Source organism: Podarcis gaigeae (assembly GCF_964106915.1).
Source record: "Podarcis gaigeae genome assembly, chromosome: 8".
Classification (NCBI taxonomy): Eukaryota; Metazoa; Chordata; class Lepidosauria; order Squamata; family Lacertidae; genus Podarcis; species Podarcis gaigeae.
The window spans coordinates 78,972,784-78,985,465 of NC_139684.1; the positions used below are offsets into that span (position 1 = coordinate 78,972,784).

Sequence of the window (12,682 nt, forward strand, 5' to 3'; positions counted from 1 at the left end):
AAATGCAAATATATATATATTTGTGTATATTCTGCCGATAGCTGAGTTTATGAAAAAGAAGCAAACAGATGCAAAAAGTGTGCCTGATATATATATATATATATATATATATATATATATATATATATATGCTTTCGTAGATTTTCACGGGTACAGGAATGCAGGTTTTGGTGTCCTCGGGTGTCTTCCCGTGTAAAAGTTGGGGTGTCTAGGCGACGTTTCGACGAGGTCTCACTCGTCATCTTCAGGCTGGTGCTTTCGGCTTCTTGTTACTGGAACAGAGCGGGATCTCAATGTTTGAGTTCCTATAAATACTGTAGAGGGGGTGTGGTGTCTAGCCTCCAATGTTCTGAACATTGGAGGCTAGACACCACACCCCCTCTACAGTATTTATAGGAACTCAAACATTGAGATCCCGCTCTGTTCCAGTAACAAGAAGCCGAAAGCACCAGCCTGAAGATGACGAGTGAGACCTCGTCGAAACGTCGCCTAGACACCCCAACTTTTACACGGGAAGACACCCGAGGACACCAAAACCTGCATATATATATATATATATATATTTCCGCCTGATTGGCCAATTTCTTTTATTTCCTTGTTACTAACATTTTGTCTGGGGGAAGGAGGGGCACAGAGCATGCACCACTTTTCTCATGGGAATCTAGTACTAAGTGGAATCTAACCCACTTTTATAGCTTTGCACTTCGTTGGCTGCACATATTGATTTTCATTATTTGCCCCACCCAGTGATGCCATCAGGGCAAGACATTTGGGGAAGAAGCCCGGGGCCTCATGCAGTAAAATGAGCAGCAGGGTCCCCAAACACAGTAGAATTGACTGACTTTAAAATGTGGTGATTCAAATGATACACATTTCCATTAAATCCAAAGCCTATACCTAACTGAACCAACCAGAGATTCTACCCTTCCTCCAAAGGTTTCTCAAGAGGCCCTTTTCCTCTTCGTGTTATTGGTATAGCAACCCTGAGAGCAAGTGACTGGCCCAAAGTCACATTGTGAGTTCCATGGCTGTGCAGGGATTTGAACCCAGGTCTCATAAGAAAAGCCCCTACTGGGTCAGGACAAGGGGTCATCTACTCCAGTGTCCTTTTCTCACAGTGGCCAGTCAGGTGCCTATGGGTAACCTTGGTCCATGTCCTATGCTCTGTTCATCACACTGGTGATGGCTCTGATATATGAGATGAGTTTGTTGACCTTCCGTAGGACTAAGGTCTCCCCCCCATAGTCATTAGCAATACACCCTTCATACAGGGGATAGGTGGAGAAGGCCTGGACACAACACAAAGCTCCTTCCTTCAAGGTGTGATGGGCTTAGGTTGAAGTCAACATTGGCAGACGTTGTGGGGCTGTGAAGAGCTTTCTGACTGTACTCAGTCCATAGCATCAGTGAAAGATGTAGGGCAACATGCAGAAATATTCCGAGAGGGGAGATATAAGTAGGGGTGAGCAAATATGTCGGTTTCAGTTTCTCTTCATTTCTCATTTTTCCAGCCTTAAGTTCAGTTCTTCACATCAGTTCATTGTTGTTGTTTTTAAAAAGGCCTTGTGAAAATTCAGCTACATTTTATTGCAAATTTCATCCAAATAGACCCCCGTTTGTCTGCAATTCTGCATAACGTACACATTTTTGCAAAGCAATTTTCCCTTACGTGATGCATTTTGACTGATGTTTTTACAAACAGGTGCATTTTATGCACATTTTACCTGAGCGCATGCATCTTGGCACACATTACTGGGCTGGAGAACTTCACTGCAAAATTCAGAGAAGTGCAAAAGCTCGCAGAATGGCTGTGTTTTGGTGTGCTTATTGTTTTGGAATTTGCAAATCAAGTAGGATCGCCTCTAAATGCAAAATGGATTGAATTCCTCTCCCGTTCCTGGCTGGAATGGATGTCTGGGGTGGAGAACTGAAGGAAAACTTACAGGAGAGGAAGAAAAAGCAGGAGAGGACCAACAGAAGAAAGTTGTGGGAGGGAAGATATAAAAAGAATCAAGACCAACGGGCAAGAAAGAGTAACCCTGCCAGGACAGACAGGGCCAGACTATATTGGGAGGGGACTCCTGGTGCACTGCTGCACAGGTTGACCTTGACTTTGACATTGCGGCCAGCAACAAACAGCACTTCGGCTCCCATTTCGCACATGGTCTTGGTGGCGCATCCTGTGAAGGCGACCTGTTGGTGCTTGGATTCCTCTGTAACAAAGGAGAGAAAAGTAGAGTCGCGGAATTGCCCGAGCAAAAAGGAGGGTGCAGATTTGTATAGAACTTCCATGTGCTAATTTATAAGTAATGCCTATTTAGAAATCATTCCTATGGCTATGTACGTGCAACATTTTGTTCTAGAATCAATGGGGAGCAAGTTCTCTCTCTTCCCCCCCCCCAACCTGGTCAACACAATCTAGAGTTGCTGCACATTGCTTGCTCCTGAAAAGAGCTTCCTGAGAAACTGGTTTCATTCCAAAAATGAAAGCTTGCTGCAATTGACTCTGTTGCCCCACGACGTGTACGTTTGAAAACAGCCGTAGGCGGTCCCAGCAAATTGGAGGGGTATCCACACCTGCCCAATGGCACTGTGGGTGGGAGTATGCAAAGATTGCAAGGGGAGAGTTTTCGAACACATACCAAGTAACCACACCCACCTGCATGGAGAGCAGGATCTACACTCAACCTAGACTGAAAGCAGCATTTTGGGGATGAGCATGAATGACCCTGTACTGAGAAAAACTGTGTTTTTGTACTACAAACAGCTAAGTGTGTACGCAGCCTCAAACTGAAATAGAAATACAATATCACTGTTGTGGGGTAAACTGTCCCCAGGTGACCTCTAGGTTCCACTCAGTCTGCTGTCCTGGTGCTAATTTTGTTGATGGGCAACTTCATGTGAGGCACAAGGAGCTCAGCGCAGTGCGGATACAGTGACAGCAGCAACACACCTACCCTACGTTGAGCTCCCTCTCAGGAACCAGCAGCAACACTCAGCATTGGGAAGCCAGGTAAGCAACACTGCCCTGCCTTGTGTCACCCTGCCAACCAATTACTCTACAATTAGGGTGGAGCGAACCTTTCTGTCATCATCTAACCATGGGATACAATAGGGTGCCCTCTGAAGGCTGCACTCCAACTCCCAATAGCCCTTGCCATCATGGCCATCAGTCAGAGATTATGGAAGTTGTAGACTACTGACATTTGGAGGCCATTGCATTGGCTACCCCGATCTAGCCCAATACCGATTACCCCTCCAGTATTACTTCTTCACTTACCGTTTTTGGCAGTGGTGGCAAAGTGCATGCACTGTGTCAGAGTCCCAGTGCAGGCCAGCTCCGTGTTGTTCAGACAAATATCAGAGCCAAAGACAAAGCAAGAATTGCAACGAACGCCGTTAGGCTGCTGTGACGCTTTTTGTACTGTGGATAGAGGAGAGAAAAGGAATGTGATCTCCTGCCATGTTCAACATCTCTAAAATCTAGTTTCCTTACATATGATAGAGTAGAGGGAAGCCTTCCTCAAGCTCAGGATGTTTTGGAATACAATTCCCATCAGTTGCGCTGCCTAAGGCTCATACAGCCGATGGGAGTTGTGGTCCAAAACATCTGGAGGGTGCCAGGTTGAGGAAGGATGGAGTTCATGGCACCCTTCTCCACACACAGAAACGTTAGGTTTAAATAGGTTCTACATATAGTGGCGCTGTGGGTTAAACCACAGAGCCTAGGACTTGCCAATCAGAAGGTCAGTGGTTCGAATCCCCATGATGGGGTGAGCTCCCATTGCTTGGTCCCAGCTCCTGCTAACCTAGCAGTTCAAAAGCACGTCTAAGTGCAAGTAGATAAATAGGTACCGCTCCAGTGGGAAGGTAAACGGCATTTCCATGTGCTGCCCTGGTTCGTCAGAAGCGGCTTAGTCATGCTGGCCACATGACCCGGAAGCTGTACGCTAGCTCCCTTGGCCAATAAAGCGAGATGAGCGCCACAACCCCAGAGTCGGCCATGACTGGACCTAATGGTCAGGGGTCCCTTTACCTTACATACATATTGGCCACACTTCATGAAAAGGGGCAGAGAAAGCGTAAGACAGTACACGCATTAGTGTTACCACAGTCAGTATGTTGTCAGTCTTAATATGTAAAACTGTGTTCTTGCCCAGTAACTCTTCAAAGCCAGTGAATTCCAGATTATGCCTAGTTCTGTCCACAATCCACATGGCTTTCAGATTTGGACACGTATATACTGCATTGCAAATACTTTCATATTTCCCTCAAAAAAAATTTTTTTAAATAACTATTTAATAAAAAGCAATTGGAAGGGACCTTTGCCTTGCCCGTGTTTTCACCATTTTGGTCAACATCTCTAAAGTTAACATAAGAACATAAGAGGAGTCTGTTGGATTGGGCCAGTGACCCATCGAGTCCTGTTCTCACAGTGGCTAAGCTATGGATTCGAGCGCAAGAGCACTCTCTTCTCCTGTGGTTTCCAGCAACTGGTTCTCAGAAGCATTGCTGCCTCCGACTGTGAGAGAGATAAAATCTTTTCTCCATCAACTTTCTCCATGCTATTTGTAAATGGAAAAGTCCCAAATGCTGCAACCGTTCTTCCCAGAGGAGTCATTCCATCCCCTTTATCATTTACCTTTTCTTAACCTCGTCCAATATCCTTTTTGAGGTGGGACAAACATCCTTGGAATGGTTTTAGAGAACCTCCTTGTGGTTTTCTTTCCAAGGGTGTGCGCCTACATCTGGACTCTGAGCATGACCACATTCTACACAAAAGGACTCAAGATATTCATAGCCTAGAAGGCTTTCCAACTATACTAGAACTCTGCTCCAAGGTTTAGTAAGCATACTGATTAAACCAGCCCCACACGGAAGTCCTGACCAGTTCCTTTTACACGAGACAACCCCAGTTCCTTACCAATTACTTTGTTGACATTACAGCGGTCAGCCCGGCAGCAACTGGAGTTCCAGCGCATGCGAAAATCCCCCGCCACCAGCCCATAGAATTTGTTGCAGAGGCGATCATCCGAGTTGCATTTCTTTTCATAAGTTGGGTTCTCTATGTCCTGGGACCCTAAGAATGGAAAAGTCTTTTAGACCGAGAAGCCATCCCCTTATCTGTGCATCTGCTTCTCTGAGGTAGAGAAGGATTTGGCCCCTTACTGTAACAACTGGACATGGGGAAATAGTTGCATGTGGTAGTCAATGCTAGTCCTACTCAAAGTAGAGCCGTTGAAATCAATGGACATGGCTTAATCAGATCCGTTAATTTCAGTAGGTGTGTTTTGAGTAGAATTTAGCTGGATGCAACCCAAAACTTTCTTTAAAAGGTGGGTCAGGAATCTTTGGACCTCCAGATGGTTCTGAACCACAACTCCCATCAGCCCGAGCAAGTATGGCCATTGACCAGGGGTGGTGGGGATTGTAGTTCAGCAGCATCTGGAGGGCCTAAGTTTCTTCACACCTGCTTCAGAGCCCCACAGATGTTCCTAAAGACCCTGCACATTGTCGGTAATGGTACATTGCTGGAGCAGAGCAGAATCTCAGAATGTTTAACTTTAGACAATAAATACTGGGACTTCTCACCACTCGAGAAATTGGGGTGAGGATCATGATACATTTTAAAAACAGGAGAATCAGCCCATCTGCATGTTTAAAACAACAGAGGGACTAGATGTAAACTTTAATGGTTTGTAGCTCTCAGAAGTCTGGCAGCAGAGAAAGGTTAAGGCGCAAACTAAAAACCACCCTACCTGTGTCTTCATCCCGGGCAATGGTGATGCAGCTGTTGACTGTGTCAGTGCATTTTTGTGGGGTTGTACTGCAGTTGTAACCTTCAGTGCTGGTGCAGTTGAAGCAGTAGATAGCATCACCTGTGGAAGAACAGAGAGGGGAAAGTGCAGCCATTAGGGCTGAGGCTGACAGCAGAACCATTCAATCACATGCCAACTTCCCCCTGAACCAAAAACCATAAACCAGAAGTGAAACTCAGGGAGGGCTCAAGTTTGTCTGAAAATCACACCCTCACAAATCCCAAAGCCTTTCCTTTCTTAGATCCAAAATATATAGGAGATATTATATTAGATCAAACAGGGTCGTCTTAAGCATATCCAGCGCCGTGGTGCAAAGATCCCTCCCCCCCGCAACTCTAAAACAAAGGAGAGGGTGGTAGAAAATGTCCTCCCTCCCCCACCACCCTGATCCCCGGCTATGGCGGTTATCAAGCAGGAAAACGTGCTGGTGGACATGCTCTCCAGAGTCTGGGCACCCGGGAAGGCTGCATGCCACCTTTTGGTAGGAAGCAGAAGGAGGACAACGACCAGGAGCAGGGCCGTCTTTAGCAGATGCAGAGGCTTGGGAGGGAAGCAGCTTCCCTCCTAAGCCTCTGCGGGGATCGCTCTCCTCCTGTGAAGGCTTGGGAAGGAAGCTGCATGCCCACCAGCCATATAGTTGGCGGGGTGCAGCTGGCAGGCATGCAGGGAAAGGGGAGGCTTCCACTCGCTAGAGCGACCCTGAGAGACCAGCACCCTGGCGCAACAAACCATTAACACCAATGGGAAAGACGGCTCTGAGATCAAATACATATGGGAGATATATATGGCACACTTATGTGATGGCGTTGAAATATGCACTTTTGACATATTCAGAAGCATTCTCTTTCACATTGTTTCACAGTATCCAGAACTGAAATTGACATTCCAAACCAAGCCTTCTCACCACAGAATAGTTGGCTTCTCTCTCTCTCTCTCTCTCTCTCTCTCTCTCTCTCTCTCGGCTCCACACACCAGGATAAGCTTTATGTGCTGAATTTCTGCTCATTCATCCAGCTATTAAAGGATCATGGACTTTGGCGGAAGAAAGAAGTGTCCTCCCTTTTATTCTTTTTTGAAAAATAGGATATGCCTGAATGGATGACTTGTCGGAGAGGTTAATCACACTAATTAAGCAAGCACACACCCATTCCTTTGCTGCTCAGGAACTGGGCCAAGCCCTGTACCAGGCTGCCTCACCAGCCCCCATGGCTGAACCAAGGATTAGACGACTCATTCTGGATTGAAAAGTTCAAAGGACACGATGGCAGAAGGTCCCATGCAACCTTCTCTTCGCCTTTGCAGCATCTGAAGATGAAAAGAAGCTGTATTCGGTCAGTATTAGCCCTTGTATAGATCAACTTGGGTTGCATATCTAATTCAGGGCCTGATCTGGTGCTTGGGATTGGCCCCATTCTGACCCGGGATGGGTTTTTGGAAGACACCTGTGCGTGAATTTGTTTTATGTGTGAAGATCAGTGTGCGCTGACCAACGCACAGTCTTTGCATTAAGGCTCTATTCCCTTTTTTAAAAAAAAATACATTTTTATTAAATTTCCACTATAAACAACAAACAATAAATTTCCACATTCATCTATGCAACTCCTTTTCCACCACTCTGCTGAGCAATGACTTCCCTCCCTCCCAGCCACAGGATTTCTTTTTCAATCTAGATCTCAGTTTCCTGTCCTTTCCAGAAATCCACGTCGTAAGATTTATTTCAGTCCTGCTAATGTCTTCAAACTTCTACAGTTATTACTTATATAGTCAATAAATTTACTCCAATCTCTTTGGAATTTTGTTTCTTCCAGGTTTTGGATCAGTTTTGCCAGTTCCGCATAATCCATCATCTTCGTCCGCCACTCCTCCAACTTTGGTAACTCCTATAATTTCCAGTTTTGGGCTAATAAAGTTCTTGACGCAGTTGTTGCACACATAAATAATCTTTGAATTGCCTTTGCAATTTCCTCTCCCATCAAGCCCAGCAGTAAGGCTCTATTCTGATGGTATGAGTGTCACAAGGACGGGTAGATTCTTATCTGCTGTAGCCTTCATCCATCTTCACAGCCATTGTAACATAACGCTTGTTATCTTTCACCTGTTCTGCCATTGATGACTTCTTGGATCATTCTTTGTCTAGTTCCACCCTTTTGACCTTCCCGCCTTGAGTGACCCTGTTGGGAGTATGAGACTCCCGACAGCTTCGCTCACATGGGCCATAGGAATATGCAAGCCCACTCACCATGACAAGGTGATGATCGAGACCCGGGATAATCCACTGAATTCTGGGTCAACCTGAATCAGCTTGATTTGATTCAGGATCCAAGCTTTGGCCGGAGAACTTGCACAGCTCTAATATCAACACAGGAGGAAAGAGCAGGCCTGCAAGAAGTAGCACTGCCCCCAAAGTTTCCTGCTCCTCTTATTCTCACACCTGCAAATGCAGGTTGGCACTGAGGGATGGCAAGGGGCTTAGTGCTTTTAGCAGCTGCGTGGCAGGCCAAAATTCAACAGGTTCAGCCTTTTCTAGTTCGGAAATACAAACTGTGTGGGAAGCTTCACCCATTTCATAGAATCATAGAGTTGAAAGAGACCACAAGGGCCATCGAGTCCAACCCCCTGCCAAGCAGGAAACACCATCAGAGCACTCCTGACATATGGTTGTCAAGCCTCTGCTTAAAGACCTCCAAAGAAGGAGACTCCACCACACTCCTTGGCAGCAAATTCCACTGTCGAACAGCTCTTACTGTCAGGAAGTTCTTCCTAATGTTTACATTCTGCCTGTCAGACACTTTGTTACCTGTAAGGCCACTGATTTGGTTTTGGTGCCCTCCACTCCACCCAAATAAGAGGACGCTGATTTGCATCCTATGGAAATTTTATGCGAATCTATGCCCTCTTTCATAAGGGGACTGGAGGACCCAACCCACAGTACTGGACCCACAGAAGTTTATGCCACACAAAATCCAGTTGCCTTTAAGGAGCCGCAAGGTTGGCTCCAGATTTTGGAGGCTCCTTCAGCAAAAGACACACTGTGGAGGACTTCACAGGCTCTCAAATTTCAGCAGTGCCTTGAGTGGTGCTAAAATTCAGCATGCGCCCACCCCACTGCCTCTCGCATTCTACAGCATTGTTGTGGCACTCCCTGTAGCACCCAGTGTGGCCCAAAATGTCATAACACCCTAAATCCACCTCTGACACCCACCCATGTGGCCCTCCTTGATGCAGGAAGTACAGAGGAGGTCTCTCACCAGTGAGGCCCGTTACTGAGGCATGGACCCTCTCAGATGCCTGACCATCAGCCACAGGTGAGAGTCTTCATTGCATTTGCTGCTGCAGCTTAACGCTGCTCCCCATCTAAACTCTGATAAGGTGCAGCGTTACTTAGGCTGGGAGCAAAAAGTTTTGCTTCGGTGGAAAAGTCCATGAAGCCAGAGGCTGAAACATGGCAATCTTTGTACCTGCATGTGTATAGCAGATCTTATCTGTTCTTAGTTTTAGAAATTCTTCTACCCTGCAACTGAACCGGGATGGAGGTTAGAAAAAGAGCACGTAGAAAGCAAGGGGAGGCCTGCTCTTTACACAACAGGAAATGTACAGAGAGGTAAGAAAGAGGATAGGGTGCCACCATATGCTCCATGTCATAAAAATAGTGGAGCCAGCACCACACCACCACCACCACTGACTTCTATGTGAATTGAGCTGATATGTGATTGAAATGTCTATACATAAGCCCTTGTCGGTCTGTCGCCTTGAGGAAGGGCCATAGCTCAGGGGTCAAGCAATTGTCACTGAGCTATGGCCCTTCCTCAAGGCTCACTTGCAAGTTCAATCCCTGGTATCTCCAGGCAGGGCTGGTAGAGAACCCTGTCTGAAATCCTGGAGAGCCTCTGCCAATGGTCTGACTCCTATGTTAAGGTGGATTCCTTCCCAGGATGCAGGGAGGAAGAAGGGGGACCCTGCACACTAGCCATGCCCCAAATGCCTCCATCCCAGCTGACAGCACTCTTGACATTTGCCCATAAAGCAGGAAGATCTGATAGGGGAATCTTTGGGCACCTACAGACTGCCAGTATTTTGTAGGAAATATGCAAACACATAGCAGGAAATTTAGAACCAAGCAATCGAAGAGGAATAAGGTGCTCTGTCACCCTAGCACATGGGTAGGCAAACTCAGGCCCGAGGGCCAGATCTGGCCCAAGTGCCGCCTAAATCCGGCCCATGGACGGTCCAGGAATCAGCGTGTTTTTACACAAATAGAATGCGTCCTTTTATTTAAAATGCATCTCTGGGTTATTTGTGGGGCAGAGGAATTTGTTCTTTTTTTTTTTTCTTTCCAAAATATAGCCCGGCCCCCCACAAGGCCTGAGGGACAGTGGACCAGCTCCCTGCTGAAAAAGTTTGCTGACCCCTGTGCCAAGCACAACATATCCACATTCAATCAATCCTTCTCCACAGGGAAAGCTGGGAACTGTAGCTCAGGGAAGGAAATAGGGGTCCCCTTGCAACACCCTTAACAAGCTACAACTCCCTGAATTATTTTGGGGGATCCACAACTGTTTAAAGTAGCATCATAGTGCTTTAAATGTGTGGTATAAATGTGGCCATGGTCAAAGCATTGCTTAAGCTTTGTGCAAGTAAATCAGTATGAAAGCAAAATAAATGGTCCTTTGCACATCCTGATAAATGTGCAATCCATCATGCATACAGGAAATCCACCTTCAAACATCCCTGTTCAATGCACAAAGGTAACCTGCATTACAACACTTCTCCCACCATATGCTAAAGGTGAACACATGAATAAGGCCCTAGTGTTGGAAAGTTACCAGTCCCTCCTTCTGTGCATTTAATAGCTCCTTGGTCTGCAGGCAATAGCAGCTGATAAGCCTTATCCCTTTGCCTTCAAAAGCACCTGCTGGATTCTGTTGAGCAGATAGCTGTTAATGACACAGTGTATTCTCCCTGGTTAGTTGGCAACCCTCTCTCTTGAATCTTCACAATTTTTTAAAATGTTGGTGTGGACCCCCCCCCCCCATTTGCTTAGAAATGATATATCGTTTCTTGCAAACAAATGCTGAACAACTCTAAACCTAAGAAACCTGGGAACTGCAGTTTGTTACAGGTGCCAAGAGTTGCCAGGAGACCCCTATTCCCCTCACAGAACTACAATTTCCAGAGCTTCCTGGAGAAAGGGATTGATTGTTAAACTACTCTGAGTACTGTATTTCTGTGAGTGAAATAGGAGTCACCCCTACAATTCCCAGGATTCTTTGTGGCGAAGCAATGGCTGTTTAATGTGGCATGATACTGCTTTGAATGTACAGTGCAGACGGGACCCCAATGTAACTTAAATAAAACAAGAATGGTTAAGTTCTTTTTTTTTTCTTTTTCTTTTTTGTGGCACCGGAGTGTTTAAAATGTTTCACAACTATTATCGTAATTGTCCTTAAAACACCCCAGCATGGGAGGGCTGCCAGATTTTCCACCAGAGCTGCTCCTGTCCCTTTCAACATTAGCCTGACATTGATAAATTAAACAAACGAAGTCTTTCCTACTTGTTTGGCTCCGTGCCAGGAAATAAGCTTCACTTAGTAAATGTCTGCATGTCAGGCTGTTACTACACCTTGCTAGCACATTTGCAAAGCTAAGCAGGGTCCGGTAGGGTTTCAGATTGGATGGGGGACTGCATGTGGAGATTCCTGCACTGCAGGGGGTTGGAACAAATGACCCACAAGGTCCCTGGTGATTCTATAAGGCATGGCAGAAAGCCAGATTAAAAAGATGGCAACTCTTTCCTTTTCTGTACGTCATTATGCCCATACTGAAATGGAACTGAGAGCATGGACTCTTCCACACTCCTAGACAGCTGCCTTAGACAGCTTCCTTATGGCTAACTGTGTTGAGCCACAGCAGACAATTACCACTGCTATCGCCCATTCTGTTCCATCCCCACAATACTTCAAGCAGATTACTACCTTCACCCGCTAAGCCTGCATCAAAAGGACAGGGTCAAAGTACAACCTTTCTCAACTAGCGTTGCCAACTGGCCGGGGGAAACAACTCTGGCTTGCTCCTACGCCTTCAGGGGGAGGTTCGACAGATGAAATCAGGAGGTGAAGCTCCCCACTCCCCACAAACATTCAACACCTTCTAATCACTAAAGGGGGAGCCAGTCCAAAAATAGGCAACCCTGGCCAGGCACTCGGTAGGCAGGTACAGCGCAGGCACACATTTTGAGAAACTAGAGATGGAAATCTGGAACCCACCTGCAGCTGTAACAGAAACTTGCATGATCAAATTGCATGCTACCGAACTCTTAACGGTGCAGGAGTCCTGCAATAGCCAACTTACAACCCAGAGAATTCACACTTGGAGGAAACTGGGGTCCTTTAATTTTGAGGGGCCAGTAGTAACTCCTTCACCGCTAGGGGAGACACTCTGCAAAGATCAATCCAGACCGTGACTTACCTGTAGCCAACAGAGCCAAGAGGAAGGAAAGAGCCAAGAGAGACATGGTGCCGCAAAGTGGAATCGCCTCTGCTTTCGGGAACCTGAGCCAGAAGCCACCTGTCCTCTGGGGAGTTTATACAGCTGGGACTGGGAGGGACAGGGTTGTGTTACTCCAAGGGCACAGAGCTGGGTTGAGCAACAGTGTGCTTTTGTGATGCCCTGGGCAAAACCAGCCTTGGCCTTTCAAGTTGTCAAGCTGCCCCTCCCATCTTTCCTCTTCACTTCCCTGAAGGCTTCTCTCCTTTTAGATGCCAGCATCCAATGTAATTTCTGTAAATCACACCTCCCTTCTTAAATCCTTTACAGCCACCCTCCTCCCCATAATGCGTCACTCTAAGGAGGTCACATTTACTATC

At 46.4% G+C, this 12,682-nt stretch overlaps 1 protein-coding gene across 1 annotated transcript; it reads right to left on the bottom strand.

Moving 5' to 3' along the window:
• Nucleotides 1-595: 595 nt before the first annotated feature.
• Nucleotides 596-12,670, bottom strand: LOC310851010 (protein RoBo-1-like). Its single transcript, XM_083753036.1, has 5 exons — nt 12,285-12,670; nt 5,760-5,879; nt 4,925-5,080; nt 3,281-3,424; nt 596-2,213 (listed from the first exon to the last, which is right to left on the bottom strand). The coding sequence occupies exons 1-5, from the start codon at nt 12,328-12,330 to the stop codon at nt 2,011-2,013; spliced, it is 669 nt and encodes a 222-aa protein (XP_083609162.1). The 5' UTR covers nt 12,331-12,670; the 3' UTR covers nt 596-2,010.
• Between the last annotated feature and the right edge of the window lie 12 nt (nt 12,671-12,682).